At 39.8% G+C, this 25572-nt stretch overlaps 1 protein-coding gene across 2 annotated transcripts in view; it reads left to right on the plus strand.

The window, feature by feature from the left end:
• LOC123504335 (zinc transporter 2-like) overlaps window positions 1-25090 on the plus strand; it is a 37106-nt gene extending 12016 nt beyond the window's left edge. The window contains exons 3-11 of one of the 2 annotated variants that reach the window (XM_045254786.1): window positions 2678-2945; window positions 4940-5013; window positions 5745-5870; window positions 8409-8571; window positions 11995-12148; window positions 14480-14645; window positions 16538-16778; window positions 24142-24283; window positions 24699-25090. In XM_045254786.1, the coding sequence (XP_045110721.1) occupies window positions 2678-2945; window positions 4940-5013; window positions 5745-5870; window positions 8409-8571; window positions 11995-12148; window positions 14480-14645; window positions 16538-16778; window positions 24142-24283; window positions 24699-24702 (1338 nt within the window). In that variant the 3' untranslated portion in view covers window positions 24703-25090. Of the gene's footprint in view, window positions 1-2677; window positions 2946-4939; window positions 5014-5744; window positions 5871-8408; window positions 8572-11994; window positions 12149-14479; window positions 14646-16537; window positions 16779-24141; window positions 24288-24698 lie in introns of those variants that run through there. The other variant, XM_045254787.1, reaches the window with a different exon arrangement.
• The last annotated feature ends 482 nt before the right edge of the window (window positions 25091-25572 follow it).

The raw sequence follows: 25572 nt of genomic DNA on the forward strand, positions 1-25572 counted from the left end.
ACCAAGACACGACTCATACTGTGTTCTTTAAATAATACCCTCCCTCATTTTCTCGCTAAAGAGGCACGTCGAGCAATATTAAGCCTTTGTCTCCTCGATACTGCTGGTGAAACATTAGTGTCAAAGCTACAGAGACAAAGAAGGGTACAGCATTACTAACACATGGCTTATTACTGTCTGTACTCCCTCGTCACCCTTCACCTTAAAAGACCTTCAGTATCATGACGTATTTCTATATTCATTCTGGTTAATATCTGGCGATTTTACACAGCTTCAAAAACTTATCTGCGGGATTAGAATAGGGAAGACTGTGGCCGTTAATCTTCTGACCTCCATAGACCCATCCTAATGTCAAAATAATGGTCTAATCGTACAAAAATTTCAAGGTAGAAATGGGTCCCAGTACTGAGGGGGTTAAAAGACCTTCACTGTCTTAACGATGCACCAAAGAAACTGTACGTGTAATCTTCTTCTATCGGTATTAACCCCTTCAGTACTGGGATACATTTTTACCTTAAGACCATTTTATTGACATGAGGAAGAGTCTATGGAGGTCAGAAGATTAATGGCTAGAGTCTTCACTATCTTAAATCCCCTACACGAGTTTCTGAAGCTGTGTAAAATCACCAAATAGTCACCAGAATGAATATGGAAACGTCATGGTACGGAAGGGGTTAACCTTGGCTTTCTCCTTTCAAAGTCTTAAAAGTGAAGTTCTTGCATGTGAAGAAAACTCAAGGTAATTAAATAAAAGAAAAAAAGGGGCGGTTGGGTATTATACGTGGAAAACAAACCCACAGTCTTCTAAAACCATTTAGAATAGTGAAGACTGTAGCCATTAATCTTCTGACCTCCATAGACCCTTCCTAATGTCAATGAAATGGTCTAATTATACATTAATCTCGAAGGTGAAAATATGTCCCAATACTGAAGAGGTTAAATATACGTGGCTAACATCACTCCGTCCTTCACACACCAATAAATAAATAAAGAAAAAGGAAAGACAAGGGAATATAGAACCATTTTTAATAACAAAGCATAAAAAAAATATTAAGAGAGTACAGCCAATTTACTCAAGACGGCGAGACTTTATTTCCTTCTTTTTAATGGAGTTTTAAGCCCCTCCCGTCTCCAGCCAGCAGGGCATTAGCGGGGAGACTTTCCAGTGAGGGAGCACATTTATACTCCTCTTATCTAAGTTAAGAGAGGTGGTAGCCTTCCATCTCTTGAAATTAATGAAATGAATGCTCTCTCTCTCTCTCTCTCTCTCTCTCTCTCTCTCTCTGTACATCCTTATCTATTTATCTATGTCTGACTGTATGTATATCTATCTATGGATCTTTTTTATTTACCTATCTATTTATTAATCTACCTATCTATCTATCCATCTATCTATTTATTAATCTACCTATCTATCTATCCATCTGTCCGTCTGTCTTGTCTATAAATTCATTGCGACAGAAGTAAGAATTCACACAAATACAACAATCTTACTCACTTTTTCTGAGGTATTCTTGCTTTCTGGCCAACACGTCTCCCCAACTCTCCTTCTCTATCTTTCTCCTAACGGCACTATTTTTATCACACCTGAAGAAAGAAAGAAAAAAAATATTAGACGTACAGAAGAGTAGGAAAGCTGGAAAAAAGAAAGGAAAAAAGGAAAACAGTCTTTAAATTTTCAACACGTGTCTGAGCACATACAAAGTCTCCATATTTTCAACACGTGTCTTACTACTCGTTTTCTCCACACCCTTGTACGTGTGAGGGTGTACTAATTACTTCGTACTTTGGGAGGCTGGGTCCACTGGTCATCATACCCTTCGAAAAAAAAAAAAAAAAAAAAAAAAAAAAACGAAAAAAAAAAAAGGATAAAAAAGAAGGGAGGAAGGGTTTTTAAGATATCAAGAGCGGGGTTCACTGCACGCTCATCCAGGAACTAATCAAGACTTATGAGAGGAAGGTGGTGTTTCTCTGAATTGAAGACACTACCTACTTACTGCCCGGCGTGGTGATCGTCCCTCCCCACCCCACACACACACACACACAACTTGGTGCAGAAATAAGATGAAGTGCCCCATGTTGTTAATTTGATTATATACGTGATCCGGATGCAGTTGTGTAGCTTTGTCTATTTTTGTTCGCTTTTTCTGTTTTTTTTTTTTTTCCTCTCGTGTGTTTATGTTGCAAGTGAAGTATGTGTGTGTGTGTGTGTGTGTGTGTGTGTGTGTGTGTGTGTGTGTGTGTGTGTGTGTGTGTGTGTGTGTGTGTGTGTGTGTGTGTGTGTGTGTGTGTGTGTGTCTTCACCTTTAAAAAAATGTACAAGTTCCAGTTTTCTTTCTCGACGGATGTTAAAAAGGTACACAAACATATCAATTGGTTCACAGAGTAGCAGATGAATGAAAAGACTGTAATCAAGCTGGCAGTGATGAATGAATACAGAGCTTTGAAATACTTCATGGAAGGATAATTTATGGATGGAGATGATGAATATGCAAAATTGTAGGTTACATATAAGAACAAAAGTAGCTCTGACTCCATCCATGATTAATTATATGTTTAAGTTGCACCTGCCGTCAATATTATGTAATTTCTTATCGTGGATGGAATTTACACTTTTCTGATGACCCAGGCAAAGTAATCTTCAACCTCTCTACTTACATGTATTTCCTTCCCTCAGGACGACACACTGGGGCTGATCGAGGCCGGGCCGGGTGAAGTGGAAGGCGGCAGCGGGTATCAGAGCAGCAGCAGCGCGCGGGACTACAGCTGGAGCTCCCAACACAGCCGAAGCTCCGGTGGAAAACGAAGCTTCGACTCCACGTACGAGGCGGAGTTCGGCAGCGGTCACCACAAAGGGAGCCGCACGTCCTCCAGCTCGCAGCACACCAGCCGCTCTGCCAGTAACAGGAGCTCCGTGGCGAGTTACAAGATTACCACTAAAGAGGGTGAGGGAAACCTGGACACACGCATACACAAACACCACGCCTATAGAACTCAGTGTCCATAATGCCTCTCCGAAGATAAGATTGTTTTCAACCCCTTCAGTACTGGGACGCATTTTTACTATGAGTTTTGAGTATGATTAGACGATTTTATTTACATTAGGAAGGTTATGGAGATTAGAACATTAATGGTCACACTCTTCACTATTCTAATCCCCCACATAAGTTTCTGAACCTATATAAAATCATCAAATTGTTTGTAACCCCTTCAGTACTGGGACACATTTTACCATGACTTTAGAGTATGATTAGACGATTTTATTTACATTAAAGTTATGGAAGTTAGACAATATTACTAATGGCTACACTCTTCATTAATCCTCCGCATACGCTTCTGAAGCCATATAAAATCACCAAATAGTAGGTTTCTGAAGCTATATAATGTCACCAAATAGTAGATTTCTGAAGCTATATAATGTCACCAAATAGTAGGTTTCTGAAGCTATATAAAATCACCAAATAGTAGATTTCTGAAGCTATATAATGTCACCAATAGTAGGTTTCTGAAGCTATATAAAATCACCAAATAATAAGCCGAATAAATGAGAAAACGTGAAGGGGTTAAGCGTCGTAACGAAAATCAGAGAAGAATCGTCTTTATAGTTTTCACTCTGGCTCTGTTTTGCGTCATCATTTTTTTTTTTTCTGTCGTCAAACTACCTCACATCGTACACTATATATGGTTGTTCCCTCCGCGCCTTTGCCGGCCGCTCCTGGATCTATCAACCTCTCTTTCTCTCTCAATCGGTCCCCAGTGACTCTTTAAGAAACGATTCACCCCCTTAAAGAGAGAAGAACTTAAAAAGAATGGGATTGGTAACAGCCACGGGTTTTTGTAGGGTCGAAAAAAAACCTTAGATTAACAAGATCAAGGGTTATGTAAGTTCTTTTGTTATGGAACTTTAGAATATTTAGAGGGAATGATACATATATAAGCGTTCATCTATTGATCTTAAATCCAATACCCTCAAATTCTATCAGGTATGAGGTTTGTAAGGTGGGTGTAGGAAGGTAAGAGGATGTAAGTCTTTAGAGGAAACGAGTAACACAGTGGAAGAAAGTGTGGCAGCTTATTTATAACCATGGAAGTCCAAAGCCGATGAATTTTCACGATCGTATCAAATTTAAAGCTTTCCACATTCCTTTAACCTTTTATTGCTAGACATTCCCCTGCTTACCTCACCCCCAACACACACACACACACACACACACACACACACACACACACACACACACACACACACACAGACACAGACACAGGCACACCAGCAGGCGACCGAGGAGGTGAATTACACACATTAAAAAAAAAAAAAAAATCACACACATTGCACACACCCCACGACATACACCTGCTAAGGAAAGTCACTAGAAATATTGACTGATACTCGCACAATCTCCAAGTCGTCTTTCACCTGACAGTCGCTGGATCTGTTGTTCCTTCACGATTTGCTTAGCAGGGCGCCGATCTACAAACATTGTTATACGCAAGGAAAATATTTCTTTCCTCTCTTCACACAGTGGCAGGTTCACCGGATGGCAGACATACTAAACCTGACGAGATCTCCTGGTTGATGTACTTTCTCTAAACATATTTCCCCTTTCATCCAGTGGTTATAAAAAGCTCTCACAGTTTGCACCTTAACCTCATCAGTACTGGGACCCATATTTACTACGAGTTTGGGTATGATTAGACGATTTTGTTCACATTAGGAAGTATCTATAGGGGTCAGAGGATTAATGCATAGAGTCTTCCCTATTCTAATCCCTACATAAGTTTCTAAAGCTGTATGAAATAGCCAGATAATAAGTAGAATAAATATGAAAACACATCATGGTACTGAAGGGGTTAAAGAAAAATAAGAACAGGTTATGAGTCAACAAAACGCACGCATGACTATAATTTACAAGACGTGACAACCTCTCGCATTGTGTTCCAGGCACTTACGACCTATGGCGAGGACACACCCGTAGAGGAAGTGTCTCCAGCACAGACAGCGGCAGCAGTGACGAGGTGAGGCCAAGGAGAGAGAGACAATGCTAGGAGGTGCGTTCCAATAAACAGTCGGGGAAAATAGTACCGTGGGAAATGACAATGGGATGACTGAATGTTCGTAATAGATTTTGAGTTGAACACTGCCTTGCTGCGACGACAGGTGGAAATAAGTATAGAATGTTTCATATAGGGATTGCCACGTGTAGGTCTCATGGCTTCCTGCAGCTTCTCTCATCTTCTTACGTTAACTAGAGGTGGTCAGCTAGCCAAACAAAGTAAATCCGACCTAAAGTGTTGTCAAGGTAAGCTTAAGCCATGAAGTGTTGCGCTGTATCAACATTTAATCCGCAATGTGATATAATGATGGTGAGGAATAAATAAACGAATAAATAAAGGATGCATTAAATCTCAGTTAATTTTTTTTTACTGCAAAGACAATTATTAATCTTTTCAGCGCAGCAACACACAGAGGTTGGTTGTTCTAGCAAGGATATCTCGCTTTAACCCCTTCACTACCATGACACGTCTTCATATTTATTCTGACTACTATTTAGTGATTTTATGCAACTTCAGAAATTCATGTGGGGATCAAAATAGTGAAGACTCTGGACCATTAACCTTCTGACGTCCATAAACCTTTCCGAATGTAAATAAAATCGTCTAATCACACCTAAAACACATGGTAAAAGTGCGTCCCAGTACTGAAGGGGTTAATTGGCTCACTGACTGACTCTCTGCTTTCTATCAAGGTGTACAGCAGGACCAGCTCTTCCTCCTCATCCACACACTGCCACGACATCGTCACTGAGGCGCCAGAGGATAAGCTGCCCCTCGTCAAGCTCTCCGTGGCCGCCTTCCTCTCCCTTCTCTTCACGGTAGGTGGCGCGACACACACAAACACAAACACAAACACAAACACAAACACACAACACACACACAAGAGAGAGAGAGAGAGAGAGAGAGAGAGAGAGAGAGAGAGAGAGAGAGAGAGAGAGAGAGAGAGAGAGAGAGAGAGAGAGAGAGAGAGAGAGAGAGAGAGAGAGAGAGAGAGAGAGAGAGAGAGAGAGAGAGAGAGAGAGAGAGAGAGAGAGAGAGAGAGAGAGAGAGAGAGAGAGAATGAACGTTATACATGTAACACTTACGAACATATATCATAAATAAAGCCACACACACACACACACACACACACACACACACACACACACACACACACACACACACACACACACACACACACACACACACTCCTCTCCTCTCTTCATATTCTCCACACTCTCGTGACTCTTGTTGGAGTTTTGTGTGTTGTTTAGCTTTCTCGAATTCCAAATTGACCTTAAGATGAACGTTATATTCTTACACTCTCTCTAGTTTTCTTGATTGGTGTTTTGATAGTTATGTATATGTTTTTCAACCCCTTGAGTACCATGACGCGTTTCCATATTTATTCTGCTTATTATTTGGTGATTTTATACACCTCCAAAAACTCATCTGTGGTCACTAATCTTCTGACCTCCATAGACCCTTTTTAATGTAAATAAAAGGGTCTAATCTTACACAAATCTTAAGGTAAAATGTGTCGCAGTATTGAAGGGGTTAATAATTTTATAGTATATTTCTACATCTTTAATTCATGGTTTGGTTTTTCGTGAATTCACTGAGAAAATCTGCAATGACAAGACGTATATTCTTATCATTCATCTAATTTCTATATATCTTAAAAAAATTGAGAAGGCAAGAATGTAAGATTATAATGGAAAAAGAGAAAGAATACTCCCCCCACTTTTAACCCCCCACTTTTAACCCCTTCAGTACCATGACGCGTTTCCAAATTCATTCTGGTTACTATTGAGTGATTTTACACAGCTTCAGAAACTCATGTGGGGTATTAGAATAGTGAAGACTGTGGCCATTAATTTTCTGACTTTCATACACCTTACCTAATGCCAATGAAATCGTCTAATCATACCCAAACTCGTAGTAAAAATGCGTCCCAGTACTGACGAGTTTAATAGGGTGGTAAGCATCCTTCCAGTTATCACAGGCATTATTGGCAAATGTTCACTCTCTAAACTCGCACATTATATAGCTCTTCGAGGCTTTAAGAGACACGTGTGGGGAAAAAATAAGATTCCACTTCATTCATGACTGTATTTATGGGAAACTGGTGAGGTAACTTTCACTTTCCTTCACCTTTCACCTTCCTGTTCCCTCACCACCAATTTTTCCCTCCCTCCCTTCGGTCTCTTCACCTTCCTTCTTCATTTCCCATATCTCCTATCACCAATTCCCTTTCTTTCCTTCTTCAGCACTAAGTTCATCAATTTCTCCTTCCACTTTCCTTATAATTAGTTTTCCTTGATTTTCCCATATCTCCTCTTCCCATTCCCTCAACATCACTTAACTTCCTCCTTCAGTACATTAGTTCATCAGTTTCCTCTTCCTATTTCTTTTATAATTAGTTTTCTCTTCATTTCCCCACATCTCCTCTCACATTTTCCCTTCATCATCCCTTTACCTTTCTCCTTCTTTTCTCTTTCACTTTCATTTTATTTCTAACCTGTTTCCTCATCTTTCCTTTCCTTGCCTTTTTTTTTTTTTTCTATATCACTAAGTTCCCTAACCATCTCCTCCCTTCACTCCTTCACCACTCATTCCTTCGTTTATCTTCCTCACCTCCGTTCTCTCACCCTTAGCCCTTCACTTCCTCATTCCTTCATCTATTCTTCTCACTCGCCAATCACCATCCCTCCCTCATCCCCGCTTCCCGTCACCACACACACACACACACACACACACACACACACACACACACACTTCCCTTCCAGACACCAAATGGACGCACCGTGAAAGTGATGACCGCCCAGAAATGTGATGAGGAAGCACAAGGAAGGTGAAAGTAAATGATGAAAGACGAAGATGTTTATCATTGGCGCTGAACCCTTGGCGATCAACACTATAAAGTTGTGGTTATATATATGCTTCCTTATCTATCAGACGCTGGATCTGCGTAAGGTAATCTCTTGTATCCCGGAAATGTCAGGACTGCTCGTGATAAATGTAGACTATATAAAAGATAAATGAAGGAAGAAATAAATAATCTATATAAATGCTTATAAATGTATACTCATAAATGAAGAGAATTAAAGAATGAAGGATATGAATAAATGCTTCTATCTATCTATCTACGTATCTATTTATCTCTATCTGTCTACCTATTTATATATTCATCTATGTATTTATTCATGTGTATGTATGTATGTATGTATGTATCTATCTATCTATCTACCTATGTCTATCTATCTACTTGTCTAACTATCCACCTATCTATCTACCCACAAATCTAATCACCCCATTTCTCTTCAGTTCCAGCTGCTCAAGTACCTAACATTCTTTCTCTTTCTCTCCTGCCGCAGCTGTTGGAGTATGTCGGCGGCTACTACTCCTCCAGTTTAGCGGTTCTGTCCAGCGCCGGGCACCTTATGAGTGACTTCTGTGGGTTCGTTGTGTCCCTGGCTGCAATGTGGCTGGTCAGGCGTCCCCCTTCCACCACCATGAACTTTGGATACTATAGGGCAGGTGTGTGTGTGTGTGTGTGTGTGTGTGTGTGTGTGTGTGTGTGTGTGTGTGTGTGTGTGTGTGTGTGTGTGTGTGTGTGTGTGTGTGTGTGTGTGTGTGTGTGTTATTCATTTATCCATTGACTTATATACTCGTTAGTTCATTCTGGTTATTCATTCATTATTCATTCACTTTCTCACTGACTTTCTACTCAGTCTCTCATCAACAACTTCTATTTTATCATTTAGTTGTGCATTCAATCACTCGCTTATTAAAACACAAACTTAATTCACCTTACTCATATTCTTCACTCTGTCACAAACATCCACTAAGAACCAAAACAACAGGTCTATTATAGATAATTCTTTCTTTATATTCCCTTGTGTTCCTTTTTGATCACCTGTCCTCCATAACCTTTCCTCCCTTCCTCACACACACACACACACACACACACACACCTTTCCATCTAACGCTCTTGCTATCTCGGTAATGCACCTGCTTCTTTCTTACCTTCCCCTCACCTTCTCTTGTTTTAAGTCACACGTGTCCTCTCAGCTTAGTCTTTTCTTTGCAAATGTTCCAGTACTTTTCTCCTTTCCAACCTACCCCTTCTCTTCATGTCTGAGTGAGCAATCCTTTTTCATCTCCATCACTCCTTCACCCTCCGTAGCCACCTACACCCTACATACACACCCACACCCACCCACACACACACACACACACACACACACGATCGTTTGAGGTATCATTTAGTGAAGTGGAGTTCCTTTTCTCTCTCTATCTCTTTCCTTCATTCCTCCTCCTCCTCGCACCTGTTTCCACCTGTCCTACCAGTCCTAATTATTTGAGTGCTTGTGGGGGGAAAAATAAAGAAAATGGGGAGAAATAACACCTTTTTTTCCCTTTCATCTCTCTCTCTCTCTACTTCACACCCCAACAACCCACACCTACGTCACTCCAATAACATCACCTCACATCTATTCGCTCTCATTCCCCTGCTTGTCTCGTTACCTCACCTTCCCTCCACCTCTTATCTCTCCCCAATCACTGAGCAATCACTTCCACGGGGTCATAACAGCGTCTGCCCCAGATGGTGAGGGAGGCAACCAGTCGTGAAAATGCAGACGCCGCAGCCTTGAAATATACACAAGAGGGTGTTCTCCTATATGAGGAGGAGGAGGAGGAGGAGGAGGAGGAGGAGGAGGAGGAGGAGGAGGAGGAGGTGGGTGGATGGGAGGTATAGGAGAGGAAGAGTGGATGGACAGGAAACTATGAGTGAGATTGGAGGAGGAGGAGGAGGAGGAGGAGGAGGAGGAGGAGGAGGAGGAGGAGGAGGAGGAGGAGGAGGAGGAGGAGGAGGAGGAGGAGGAGGAGGAGGAATAAAAAATGGATCAATAGACAAAGGAGAATAAAAGGCAAAATTATGATAAAGATGGTAATAGATAAGAGAGAGAGAGAGAGAGAAAGAGAGAGAGAGAGAGAGAGAGAGAGAGAGAGAGAGAGAGAGAGAGAGAGAGAGAGAGAGAGAGAGAGAGAGAGAGAGAGAGAGAGAGAGAGAGAGACTAGTATGCGGAAACAAACGTAAAAAAAAAATATATATAAAGAAAAACAAAGCGATCATCAACAAGAAACTTAAACTTGACTTGCTCTCGTTGAAGCGAAGCATTTCCGTATCTTGAGTGATAACAATGATCGGCGCCAGATAACGGATACACACACACACACACACACACACACACACACACACACACACACACACACACGGAAGTAGTAGTAGTAGTAGTAGTAGTAGTAGTAGTAGTAGTAGTAGTAGTAGTAGTAGTAGTAGTAGTAATGGTGGTGGTGGTGGTAGTAGTAGTAGTAGTAGTAGTAGTAGCAGTGGTGGTGGTGGTGATGGTGATAGTAGTAGTAGTAGTAGTAGTAGTAGTAGTAGTAGTAGTAGTAGTAGTAGTAGTAGTAGTAGTAGTAGTAGTAATTGAATAAAAGTATAAAAAAAAAAACAAAGGAAAACAGAAAGACATGTATATCAACAGACAGACAAACATACGGACATACAGACAGACACACAGACACATCGATACATAGCCAGGTCAACGAGCAATTCAATTCCCACCAGGACATAAACAACCCCGCATTAACGTGGTATTGAAATATTATAAAAAAAAAAAACACACATTTCACCCACGCCAAAAGTCACTCCACAACAGTTTATCTACTCTTGCCAAACCTTTTCCCTTATCAACAACAACAACTGGAACAACATTAACAACAACAACTGGAACATCAACAGCAATTACAACAACACTGGCAATGCTGTAGTGACCTTTGTGTTGCAGTTATTCATGATGGCAACAGCACTAATGGTAACAACAGCAACAATGACTACAATAACATCATTACTACTGTTATCATTTTTATTAGTATTAGTTAAGGGTGGTGGTGGTGGTGGTGGTGGTGGTGGTTTGAAGAAATACTCGTCTCACCACCAGTTTGTGATTGTAAAGGCTAGTAGTAGTAGTAGTAGTAGTAGTAGTAGTAGTAGTAGTAGTGGTGGTGGTGGTGGTGATGTTTTTTTCCTTCAATAGCAATAGTGTCTCTCGAAGCTCCATCCCATCCACTGGTGTTTCAATTGACCTGAGCGGCGGTGGAGGCCGAGTTGATACGTGGGTGATTGCTTCTCTCCGCCACACAGCAAAACTCTATGCCACTTGTGCGCCAAACTGTGCGTGCAACATATCCGCACACTGACCCCTCCTCGTCCATCACTTCCTTACATTCCTATTTATCCTTTTTCCTTTGTTTCATTTAAGCTTTTCGGTAACAGCATAGCAAAACCCTGTGCTAAAACCCTTTCCCTGTGCCTTGAATGCTTCCTTATACCCCTATTTACCCTTTTTCCTTTGTTTCAAGTAAGCTTTTCGGTAACAACATACCAAAAACCCCTTTCCCTTCACTGAATGTAATTGTTATTGTTTATGTAGGTTCAAGTCTATAATGACGACAAATGCTTTTTATCAGTAGTTTCTTGTCCATCCTTTGTTTCATGCAAGCTTTGTGGTAATATATATATGCTGTAAATGTTGTTATTATTATTTATATAGGTTTCAAGTCCATAATCACCATAATCGTTGTTTTTATTAAGTAATTTCTTGCCCACAATCATGACACTCATCTCTATTTTAAGGTTTCAAGTCCATGAGCACCAAAACCATTGCCTTTTTCAGTAGTTTCTTGTCCATAATCAATACACCATCTCTATTTTCAGGTTTCAAGTCCATAATCACTACAACCATATCAATTTTTAGGTTTCAAGTGCATAATCACCATAACCATTGCTTTTATTCAGTAGTTTCTTGTCCATAATCACTACAACCATCTCTATTTTTATGTAGATTTCCAGTATAAACATCATCATCACCCACCACACTCCTTGTTATCCCACAGAGGTGTTGGGTTCCGTGGCAAGCGTCCTTGTGGTGTGGGTGGTGACAGGGCTGCTAGTGGGGGCGGCTGTACAGCGTCTTCTCAACCAGCCTTTCACCCTTGACCCAGATGTGATGCTTCTCATGGCCTCTGTAGCGATCGCCGTCAATATCTCGTGAGTGTGAGCTGCTTGTGAGTGAGGAAGGCGCTGGTTACCCTTCTGTATAGGTGTGCTGAGTGTTATGGGTGATGCATGACTGGGTGAAGTTCATGCTATGTGAAATATCTAAACATAGTCGGTTTGTTGAAGTGTGAGTGATGCCAGTCATGTTGAGTGAATGATTACGGTGTGGAATTTTTAGCGCATAAAAATCTCGTACTTTATTGACTGTTAAACGTTTCTCTAAGCCTGACGATCTTGTGGTCCTCTACGTCACAGTTATCATAAATGTAGAGTGCAAGGAGGTGACTGTGTTTGTGTTTCTCCGCAGCAATGCATAAGGTTTTTACACGTGACTCAAAATCTCTTTCGCTTTCTTTTCCTGATTGTCTTGACATCTTGAGAGGAAGTGCACAGGGCATACATACCACAACCTTCTGTCCTGGATCTCCTGAACGGCTACGTCGCTCGTGACTAGTTATGTCGCTCGATGCACAAAAAGTTGACTGCCAAAGGAAATGAAAGCTCACATTGTATCGTGCCTCAGATTTTTCTTTTCACAGCTGAGATCACACTCTCAAAAAGAAAGATAGAGAATCACAGACTTTTCTTCCTTCAACAAGTGTCCACTTATGAGAGAAAGAGAGAAAGTGGAGCTGTTCTGAACGATAACCTTTAACCTTCACATTTACCTTAATAATCCACTTAAACATTGCAGACATACATATGATTAAAAAAATGTCCGATGACGGAAGAAAGTTACAATGAAAATCTAAAGAACCACTGAACGGTAAAGTGAATAAGAATCAAAGCTTTTCAACTCGGCCTTGACTTTAAAGCTTGATTAATAACTCCACTTAAAGATGCTTAAAAAAATGTCCATTGATGATATAAATGCAGAGAAAAAAAGTTGAACAATTCTGAATTAGCAAAAAAACAATAACTTGACCGTCACCGCAATTAATTCACTCATTCACTCACTTATCAAGAAATAAAAAAAAAAAAGTTCACTGATGATATAAATGCACAGAAAACAACAACAATTCTGAATAATCAAAAAACAATAAAAAAAAAAACAATAACCTGACCCTCACCACGATTAATTCACTCATTCACGCATTTATAAACAAACTTTTCTAATTAAACGAGAAACAGAACCAAGGATGAAAGAAAAAAAAAAAAAACTGAGCATGAATATTCCTTATGTGACCTTTAGCTCCACATTATACTCACTCGTCACCACCTGGACAGATAAACCCAAGCTGTCAGAGTTCGCTTCACCTTTCCGAGACTCTCCCCTCAAAACTTCCATCTCCTGAATTCACGAAAGACGGCGCAGTTTTATTTTTTCCACTCGATGTCATCTTCTTGTCAGGGGCTGGACGTGTCGACTGTGAATATTGCCAAAGTCCATGAATCAATATTTTTGCTTCCACCGGGTAACTTGACGAACTGAGAGGCGGACTGACGGAATACCTGATGAGAGGACGGCGATGAGGCGGGATTAGCAAGAAGGCGTTGTGCTGCTCGTCTTCAATTCCTTTCCTTCAGTGTGGCGTCTTGTCATTCTCTGGTTATCGTTTCTTTGATGGAGTCATGGTGTTCTTTTGTCTAGTTTATTGTTATGGTGGTTTTGATCTTCTCTGTCGCGTTTTTTGGTGCAATTATATATATTTTTTTATTTCTGTTCTATCTGTCATGGTAGTTTTTATCTCATCAGTCTCTCTCTTTATATCTGTTTGTTTGTATGTTACTTGTTCTTGTGCTTGTCTAATGCCTCTTCTTTTCTTTTCTGTATGTCTCTTTTCCATATCATACAATCACTCCTTACCACCACCACCACCACTAATCCTGCTAAGCAAACACCTATAATTTGCGCATTTAATCAGCTTTTTACTACTCAACTTCCTATGCCCTTCCTACATCTTTCACCAATAACAAGCAAATCATAAGGTTCCAATATATACACACAAACAATCGTCTCTGTTCCTATGTATTCCCACGTAACTGCTCTACTGATCTTTTAACTGCATGTCTCCCCCTCCTCCTACGGCTTTCTTCTTCCTCTCATCCCTAATCTGTCCAACTCCTTAATTCAAGAGTTAACCAGTACTCTCAATCATTCATACCTTTCTCTGGTAAACTCTGGAGCTCTCTAACTGCTTCCGTATTTCCAACTTCCTATGACTTGACTTCACTTAAGACGGAGGTTTCAAGACATTTATCCCTTTTTTGGGCTAACTCTCGGGCCTGGAAGGAGACTGGCAACTAAGCCTTTCGTTATATGTTGCCCTTGAATAGTTTCCCATCTTACATACAAAAAAAGAATCCCTCCTTTCCTCGCAGCATCGCCCTTATCCTGCACGGCTGCGGCTGCCACGGTTACTTCCACGGAGCTCAGAAGTCAACGAAAAGCAAGAGTCTCAATATGCGAGCCGCCCTAGTGCACTTCGTAGCCGATATCCTGCAGACTCTCGCTGTCCTCGTGGCTGCTATCATTGTTAAAATATGGGTGAGTTCCAGTTGGTTTTCATTAATCTATTTATTTATTGTGTGTATCTAAGCATGTTTGATCTAGATTCATTAAAGCTGTGAGCCATATACACTTCTCCTTTGCCGTGACAGAGAAACAGATGAAAAAAATACTGGAAAACACAATAATTTGCGGATTACTAGACAAACATTCAGGCGTCTTCCTTAATCCCTTCAGCACCATGACACGTTTTCCTATTCATTCTGCTTACTATTTTGTGATTTTATACAGCTTCAAATCCTAATGTTGGGATTAAAATAGTGAAGACTCTAGCCATTAATCTTTTGACCTCCATAGACTCTTCCTAATGTCGATAAAATTGTCTAAGCACACTCAAAACTCATGGTAGAGATGCGTTCCAGTGCTGAATTAAGAGGTTAAAGGTACGAAGGTTTATAGCGTTTCATTGCAGATTCTCGTACGTTGTGGCTTTATTCGTAAAGTTTGTAGGTTTTGCGGTTATTATTATTATTATCATTAAAATAGATTCAAAACTTGCTCTCTCTCTCTCTCTCTCTCTCTCTCTCTCTCTCTCTCTCTCTCTCTCTCTCTCTCTCTCTCTCTCTCTCTCTCTCTCTCTCCCTTTCCATTTAAACTTTCTAACCGCATTGAAAAACAAGAGAACAGTAAAAATTAAAGTCAAACCCTATACACAACAAGGATGATCTGTAACACATTCCAAGTGATGTCAGACGCTCCAATACTTTTACAGCTAATCTTGCGAGTACTCTGGATCAGCCTGGAATGGAACTATGGAAACTAATCAAGCTACTGCGGTTCTTAAGTATATTTCCTTGATTTTAGTAGCAATTAAAGACGAATTTTCTTTTTTTTTTTTTTTATGTAGGGGAGAGAGCCAGCCAAGGGGAAAAAAAATTAAAGAAAAAGGCCCACTTGAGTGTTGGCTCTCTAAAAAGTGGAAAAGCGTCAGCCAGAATTAGGGAGCAAATGACTTGTAATATGATAAATACACTGCGAGAAATACATTAATCATATACATAACCTTTGAAAACAATATAGAACAAAGCGTTTGAACCATTTCACCGCACTTCGATACATGTTGTCTTTATCTTAATCCCCTTTTGAACATTTATTTTGCTCCAGTCACCTCTAAACATTGTGCAGGATAGACGATGCATAACATATTCTATCAATCCTTCTTTTCCTCCCAGTAGATAATCGTAAAGGGTCTGTGAAGTGACCTTTAGTGTTGATTGTTGCATAAGTGAAAGAGTAAGAGTAAGAATCAGAACTGTAGCATACCTCACTGAAAAAGAGTTACATATACAAGCCAAATGGACATATAAAACTGTTTGCGTTCTTTATAAGCATCATAAACTCTTCCATCCTGCATATGAAACTGCTTGCATCCATATTAGCATCTTAACCCCCTCCAGTACTATGACGCGTTTTCATATTCATTCTGCTTACTATTTAGTGATTTTATACAGCTTCAGAGACTTTTATGGGGGATTAAAATAGTGAAGATTCTTGCCATTAATCTTCTAACCTCCATAAACCCTTCCTAATGTAAATAAAATGGCCTAATCATACTCATACTTATGGTAAAAATGCATCCCAGTACTGAAGGGGTTAAACTCCTCCAGAATGCATATGGAACTGTTTGCATCTCAACTGTAGTCTGTCTACTCTAAAGTGGCTCCTGGGTTCAAAACAGTGTAGCTTATTGATGACATAATTGATTTTAGGTGAATAATACTCGTTTTTTGTTGATCCACACACTTATCACGAGGACAGACTACGGTTCTCCTCACGATCTGACAACCACATATTCCCTAGGACACTATTCAGACCTGAGACCAAGGAGCCACTTTAGAGTAAACAAACTATAATACCTTAAACTCTTCCAGCCTCAGTATCAAATAGCTGACCCGATCCTGACCTTCGTGTTCGGGTTCATCGTGGTGGTGACAACGCTGCCTATCATTCGGGAACTGGCGCACATTCTGATGCAGGGCGCTCCGAGGAACGTTAATTACCTCACCCTTCTGAACGACCTAGAGGGCCTGCCTGGGGTCCGAACCGTGCACAACCTTCACATCTGGTCACTCACACTCGATAAGAACGCTCTCTCGGTGCATCTTGGAATTGGTGAGTGCTTTGGTGTGTTTGTGTGTATGTGTATGTTTATGTGTTCTGTTTGTTATGTCTTCTGTCTTTTTATGTTTGTGCTTGTGTGTATGTGTGTATGTTCTGTTTGTATGTCTTTTTCTGTCTGTTTTTATCTGTTTGTTTTGTATGTAAGTGTCTAAGGTTGTTTCATCTTGGTGCTTGGGATTGGTGAGTGCTTGGGTTTTTTTTTATGTTTATGTGTATGTGTGTCTGTTCTGTTTGTATGTCTTTTTCTGTCTGTTTTTATCTGTTTGTTTTGTATGTAAGTGTCTAAGGTTGTTTCATCTTGGTGCTTGGGATTGGTGAGTGCTTGGGGGTTGTCTTTTTATGCTTGTGTTTGTGTGTATGTGTATGTGTATGTGTTCTGTTTGTATGTCTTCTGTCTGTTTCTATCTAATTGTTTTTCATGTAAGTATTTAAGGTTGTTTTATTTTGGTGCTTTTTGGAACTGGTGAGTGTTTGTGTATATGTGTATGTGTTCTGTTTGTATGTCTTTTTCTCTCTGTTTTTACCTCTTTGTTTTATATGTAAGTGTCTAAGGTTGTTTGATATGTTTTTGTGTGTTTGTGTTTGTGTCTTAAGTAAGTTCTGTTTGCATGTATTTGTTGTATTTGTCTATGTCTGTCTGTCTATCTGTTTGTTTTATCTGTATCCGTCTGTCTGTCCTTTCTATCTGCTCTGCTCTGTCTTTTATACGTAGGAAAGACTATGGTCGGTCAAGGCAACTAAAAAGATTGAAAGAGAAAGATCATATACCATTTCAGTACCATAACACGTTTTCATATTCATTCTGGTTACTATTTGTTGATCTTATAGAGCTTCAAAATCTTATGTGGGGATTGAAATAGTGGAGACTCTAGCCATTCACCTTCTGACCTCCACAGACCCTTCCTAATGCAAATAAAATCTAATCATACACAAATCTTATGGTAGAAATACGTCCCAGTACTGAAGGGGTTAAATTTTAAAACGTCAGTCGCCGAAAAAGCACAGTCGGGAAAATTATTCAAAGTTATAAAGCGAGGGTGTCGAAACCTCCCTCTTGAAATAGATCAGGTCAAAGGTAAGAGGAGATTATTAAAGTTGTCTGTCTTCTTTTCCACACCCATAAGTATGGAGTCTCGCAGGATATTGGTGCTTAGTTACATATATGGGTGTTTTTCTCCTTGGTTGATAAAAATATTGTCATGTAGGTGTGTTTGTAGGGGTTCTTTTTCTATTGTCTTTTATAGGAGTGTTCGTAGGTGTTCTCTTTTCTATTGCAGTTATAATTCTTTCTGTTATCTATATTGTATTATTGATCTTAACGTATCTCAACACAGAAATTTAAAAAGTTTATCCCCTCTTGTGAGTTTTTCCCTGCCTTTACCTGGACAAATTTCTTTCTGTCTTTATTTTTGTTTGTTCTGTCACGCTTCCATTATACACGATCTTGCTATGTCCCTAATCTCCCTTTCTCGATTTCGTGTTTATTATATTCTTCCCTCATTTATTCCTTCTACCACTTACTTCCATCATTTCTTCATTCTTGTAATATTCCCTCCTTCTTACGTATTCCATTTCTTGATTCTCGTGTTAGAACAGTTCCTCCCTTCCTTCGTGTTTCAATATGTCAGCACTAAATGTGAAAACGCTTTACAACATCACGGTGGCACGGTACGAAATGTCCTTCGCCACTGTCACTCAGTAATTACGTGAATATGAAAGGGTACTCACAATCCCAGTTTGATGTAGTGAAGGTTGCAACACGACGCTTGTAATTTTTTCTATATGGAGCGCATCCCATCACCTCCTGAAACACAATGACAAATATGAGCGCTTTTAATTCCTCATAGGGAATGGAAAACTCGATTCCCTTTTTAGAAATCTACTCTAACTCGATTCCCACTTCAGAAATCGATTGTAACTCCATTCCCACTTAAGAATTGTGACACCATTCCCATTTCAGAAGTCGATTGTAACTCCATTCCCGCTTAAGAAATCTAACGTAACTCGATTCTCACTTAATTGTAACTCGATTCCCACTTCAGAAATCTATCGTCCATGAACCGAGCTAACAGACAGCGAGTGCAGAATCAAGGTAATAAAGATCTGCCCTTGTAACCGAGCCTGCGAACACCGGCCGTGACTCCTGGGAAATACCGTGAGTTGGGTGAACATTCGCGTTGTGGCTCTGGTGAACACGATGAACACACAGCCAGATCGTGCGCGTTTCATCTATTCTATTCACCCCGCCACGTTTAGCTATTTCTATCCGTATTGAAATGTATACGCTAAGACTGGTATCTACACACACACCCACACATACACACTCATCCTCCCACTCAATCATTCTCACACACGCTGATTGATAGATAGAGAGGCAGGTAAATAGAGAGATCGGGACCCAAAACTTGAATAAATCCTCTCATGGTATAGGGAATAGAAAATCAGTGATGTCATGGTAATTACTGAAAGGTTGCTGTTGAGTGTTTATGTTTATGTGGTCATGGGTATTATTATTGAGTACTTTACAGTCTCTATCGTCAATATGCAGTCAGTGAGGCTTTTTGTATTTTAAATTTCCAGTACTTAGATAAGGAAACAACTAATCTCGAAGGGGTTAAGAATTTGAGGTGTGTTATTTCCCCTACGCGTGTGTGGATATTGATAAAACTATAGATACCATGACACATTTTCATATTTATTCTGCTTACTATATTGTGATTTTAAACAGCTTCAGAGACTTCTATAGGGATTAAAACAGTGAAGACTCTGGCTATTAATCTTTTGACATCCATAGATCCTTTCTAATGTAAATAAAATAATTTAATCGTACTCAAAACACATGGTAAAAATGCATCCCAGTATTGAAAGAGGGTTACGTTAGGTTAGGTTAAGTTAGGTTAAGGTTATTTTGGGTTTAGTTTAGGTAAGGTAAGTTTAAGTTAAGGTTAGATTAGACTGGTTAGGTTAGGTAAGGTTGAATTAGGTTAGGTTAGGTTAGATAAGATAAGATTTTTTGTGTGTAAGAGGGGGAAAATGGCCAAAGACAATAAAAAGACTTACAGAAAAGGACCACTTAGTTACCAGTCCCCGATTATATTATATTAGATTAAGTCAGGTTAGATAAGGTTAAATTGGGTTAAGTTAGATTACATAAAGTTAAATTTGGTCAGGTTAGGTTGGTTCAAATTAGGCTGGGTTAGGTTATACTAGGTTAAATTAAGTTACATTAGGTTACCAGGCAAATCCCCACATAACATTTCACGTGGACATTTTTCGTCACTTGTCAAAGCTCATCTTGACGCAGAGCCGCCGAGCACACCTGCGTCGCTCGTGAAATATGACACCGTACACCGCGCCACCAAACCGTCACGTGAATTCACCATCTCCTTTTATTTCACGGAGAATTTTTCGGCTATCTCGTTACTGACCGGTATTTGGTTGCTTAAAAATTTAGTTCTAGTCTTTCGTATCTTAAAATTATCCATATATTTAAAGTTACGAACACGTCATTTAAGTCTAGTGATTAGTATCTTAAAATGATCTACATATTCAAAGTTACAGACACGTCACATGTACTAACTTAAAGGCAGCAGTTATCTATGGCCTTCATCCTCCCACCTTATAAGGAAAACACTAACTTCAGATCAGGATATACTCATGATTGGACAACTGAATATACAAACAGAGGCCTAAACTAAATATTGATTGACGATACAGTACCTCTCCTCTCCTCCCCCTTTATCTCTCTCTCTCTCTGTCTTTTTTGTTTATCCCTCCCTCCTTCCCTACCCCCTCTCTCTCTCTCTCTTCGTTTTTCTTTTCACAACAAGCCTTTTTCTAACAAACTTTTCTTTTTCTATCTAGGGAGTAATTTTTCTTTTTTTAATTCGTTTTTTCACTCTTGGTCTGCCTCGCTTGTGCATAAAAAGCCAACACACAGTCTCTGGCGGGCACACAATTTAACTTTGGACAGCGGGATAGTCGTGCAATAAAGTAGCCTGTCAAAAATAATAAACTGCAAGCTTACTGGAATGATACAAAAAAAAAAAAAAAAAAAAAAGGGGGAAATAAAAAGTAAAAATTAATTAAATGAAATAGACAAACAAACATACACACGTACAGACAAACAAGCATGGAATGTGACGTATTCTTTATGAGGTGAAATTCTCTCTCTCTCTCTCTCTCTCTCTCTCTCTCTCTCTCTCTCTCTCTCTATTTTATTTTTCTTCTTCATTCTTCCTTTTTAGCTTTCTTAAATGTCTATGTTGTTTCAATGATTATTTCTTCTCTTCATACTCTCTCTCTCTCTCTCTCTCTCTCTCTCTCTCTCTCTCTCTCTCTCTCCTTCAATCTGTTTTTTAGTTCTTTAAAATGTCTACGTTAGTTTAATTGTTAGTTCTTTCTTTTACTTCATAATTCCCCCAACCCCTTCTCTCTCTCTCTCTCTCTCTCTCTCTCTCTCTCTCTCTCTCTCTCTCTCTCTCTCTCTCTCTCATCCAAAAGGTAAGCAAAAGGGAAGCTTCAAATATTGCAAGATTAAGGATGTCTTGAAGGTGTTTAGATACGCCCACCAGGAGGCAGTCCACGCTGGGGAGAGACAGGGATGCACACTGTGGGGAACTGTTTGAGATGCGTCCTAGTTCAAGGGATGCAGTGAAGATTCCGGTTAACTGTGGCAATAACAGGGCGGATGGAATATGAGTCAACGTATAGAGGAAGTTTTGTGCAGTGTGGACGTTGAGATGGAGTATGGGGGCTTATATTTTTCATCGTTGCTGTGGTTTGGCGTTTCCTTACTTTATCACACTTTCAGATTATCTATTGTAGTTTTTGGGGTATTTCTTTGCTTAATCACACTTTCAGATCTGTTTCGCAATGTAGAGGGAAGTTTTGTGCAGTGTGGACGTTGGGATGGAGTATGGGGGGCTTATATTTTTCATTGTTTTTTTTTTTTTTTTTGGGGGGGTGTATTGTTGGCTAATCGTGCTTTTAGATTGTGTTTCGTATTCTTTCTTTTTTTTTTTTTTTAATACTCATATCTCAGCATTTCACTCATTAGAAACCGAAGGAATATTTATCTATTTTCTATCTTCACCATATTCTCGCAGTCATTTGGTGGATAAGGCAGGGGAAAGAGTTAAAAGAGCATTTTCTTTTATGTGTGTGTGGGGGGAGGGGAAAACTGACCAAGGGCAACAAAGAAATAAAAACAAAAGGTCTACATAAATAAATAGATAAATAAAAAGGCACACAAATAAGGCACACAAATATATAAATACACAAAAAAGACCCCCCCCAAAAAAAAAGCTTACAAAAAGAAATAAAACCACGAAACATTACCTAAAAAAAACCACAAAATTAAACCAAAGACCTACGAAAAAAAAAAAAATTAAAAAGTTAAAAAGAGCCACACATAAAACCCACAAAAATGCAAACACTGATAGGAGATAGTAAGAGATCCATCACTGTGATAGACGCAGGTAAGGGAAGGGAGCCGATGAAGGGAACAGACCTAGACTAACCCACTCACCCTTCATAGGAGCGCTGGGTGAGTGTATCTGGCCGGCATATGAAGGGATTAAACGCTATGGGTCGCCTTTGTCAGCCCAGAACGTGACAAAGGGAGAACTAACACCGGTGATACAGTTTAAAGAGCTTCAATGTAGCAATAGACTTAGCAAGAAGAACACACGTGGTAGATCTTTATGTATCTTAGTGAACACAGCCCACACAACTCAATACAGAGGTAGATTACAAGCATTACCAAAGAAGAATGTATGGAGTGTGTAACATAAAAGAGAAGGCATAAAAAAAAGGAGAAAAGAGAAAAAGTGAAGATACAAAAAGAATGTGTAGAGTGTGTAACATGAAAGGGAAGCAAAAGAGAGGCAAGATTGAGACATTTAGGACATGTGAAGAGGAGAAATGAGGAGGAACTAGTGAAGAAGGCAATGCTGATACCAGTTACGGGGAGGAGTGTGGGTAGACAGAGACTAAGATGGAAAGACGTGCTGAAGCGTGGCGTGAATGAACTACAAGAGGACGCAATGAATAGAAACAGATGGAAGAAGTTAACTCGAGTGACTGATACCAATACAGTGAAAATAAGATCGTATGAAGATGAGCAAAGAGGAGAGTTCCCTGAAGGCTCATATCAATAGAACACCTTGGAGAGTACAATTTTCAACCAGTTTTCACTAATCTACCTAAAATCATGCAGACGAGAGACTTTTACCTAATACCCTCTGGAACTCCCTACCTTCTTCTGTATTTCCAACTTCCTATGACTTGACCATTTACGAGGGAGGTTTCAAGACATTTATCCCTTCATTTCGGATCTGCAAGGGGGACTGGCAGCTAAGTGGACCTTTTTTTTTTTTATATTATACTGCCCTTGACCAGTTTTTCCCTCTTACATAAAAAAAACCCTACCTCAAAATTTATACACCGTGTTTGTAGTGACCTAGTCTGTCAAAGTAAACTGCCGGTGTTCCATAGTAAATCAAGAGTTCAGAGGGGACACAGAGAGCAAGGCGAGGCTTCAACACACCTCGCTCTCCCTCTCCCCTCGCCATCCCCATATATACTTTCCAGGAATCGTCTCGCAGCCATTAACACCGGGAATGACGTTATTTAGGCGTGAAAAAATTAAGCTCTAAATCTCGGGGAAAAAGACTCCATTTAATAATCTGTTTGCGGCTAAGAAACGGAGCAAACACCCGGGGCTGAGCGGTGGGCCTCGGGGGAGACTACTGGACAAATACACACACACACACGCACACACACACACACACACACACACACACACACACACACACACACACACACCTGACCTTTTCGTCTATTTCATTCATTCATACACTTGCCACAGCTTTGTATTATATATATTTTTATTATTTATTTATTTACTTATTTTATTATTTTCTAGCATCTAGTAAGTCTTTCTTCAGTGTACAAATCTAATTACTATCTATTCCTTAACCGAACCCATTTCATTCACATAACCCAAAATCATTAACCATTCTTCACTGCTACGTGGCTTCAAATTCCCTTTCCCTTTTCATATACTCTCTTGTATAACCATAATAACAACACGACTTTGACTAGTCTTCACCTAATTCACTTTTATTACCAGTATTACCAGTCTACTTCTTACTTCCTTCATTTCTTTATTTTTCTTACCTGCTTCTTTCTCCCTCAGTAACCTTCCACTTGTTACTTCCTTCATTTCTTCATTCTTGTTGCTTGCTTCTTTCTTACGCGTTACATTTCTTGATTCTCGGGATACAACACTTCCTCTAAACATTACTGAGTGGACGGAACGATACTAACTAACACTTGTCTTGTGCCGCAGATCAAAGCTTCGACGCAGAGACAGTTTTAGACGAGGCTCAGCGACTCATCCTGAAGAACTACCTGGTGTACAACTCGACTATTCAAATCGAGCGCTACGCCAGAGAGATGGACACCTGCAAGAAATGTCAAACGCCCGTCAGGTGAGAAATGCTGGCCGATACGTGGGCAGGGATATGCAAGGGAAACGCAGGGAAATTTTATGCCTCTCTCGGAAATAAACTGTTATATTTTGGTGTTTTATATAATGTATATTTTTAAGGAAGGATGTTTTGTCTTTTTGTACTTGACAGTTTTTTATATATAATTATAAGGGAAATATTTGGATAGACTCAAAGAAAGAAGGAAATGAGAATAATAATGCATAATTTTCAAAAGACTGTCGCGTAGAAATATTTATAAAGCTACAGATGAGTATAGGAAAAGTAGTGAAATACATAAATATCTACTAACATTTTTTTTATATATACAACAGACAAAGCTATACATTCAGAACATTTAGCGGACTGAAATCACAACTACTTTACATGATTTACAATGTGGTCTCTCTCCTTTCAGTTAAATACGTGGGAAGGCTGGAGGAGCAGGCGTTAGTGGTGTCAGCAGTGGTAGGTGTTATCAGACAATAGCTAGGAGGCATTTGCAAGTTAAATCAGCACAACTTAAAGAAACAGAAGTGTGTGATTATGGCGGCAGTACACACACACACACACACACACACACACACACACTTTTCCATCTCCTTTCCACACTTCCTCTCGCCGTTGTTCATATGGAGTTTCGAGTCTCAGTATCAAAATTTCGTTTCATACTATTCGAGTCTATTACTTCTTGTTCCAGCACGTTTTCATTATAGTTTATGGCCACAGTATCACCTAAGGATTTATTTTCACATGTTTTTCCTTGTGCCTTTTTTTTCCCCATGTAAGTATAATAAATGGTTTGGATGACATGTTGAGTTGTTTTCTTTCTTCTATTTGACTCGTGGTTGGAATTTGTTGCAGTGGAACCATGCGTGCTTTGGGGTCCGAGGGATCTCTAAGCGCACGGGTTCGAATCCTGTCCACGGTCTGAGTGTAGTAGACTGGGCTTCACTCGGGGCAAGGGTTTCCTAGCGGGTGGGCTTTGAGATAGGAGGTCCCCTAAAAGTATCCCCTTTAGCCCATACATTCCCGTGAAAAGCCCACATGGTATAAAAAAAAAAAAAAAAAAAACATCCCTCGTTTAAATAAAAAAAACAATAAGAAAAGAGGTAATGAGGCTGTCAGGCTAACACATGGCAGTCCCTGAATGAGCAAAGCCACCTAATTCCATCTATCATCCCAACCCATGAATTGATCTAATAGTCTTTATGGGAGAATGAATCGTGTAAGAATCGTATAGGAATCGTGCAGGTTGTTTAGGTATTGTAGACGTGTTACCGTACCGCACC

The sequence above is a fragment of the Portunus trituberculatus genome, chromosome 15 (assembly GCF_017591435.1).
Source record: "Portunus trituberculatus isolate SZX2019 chromosome 15, ASM1759143v1, whole genome shotgun sequence".
In the NCBI taxonomy this organism is placed as follows: Eukaryota; Metazoa; Arthropoda; class Malacostraca; order Decapoda; family Portunidae; genus Portunus; species Portunus trituberculatus.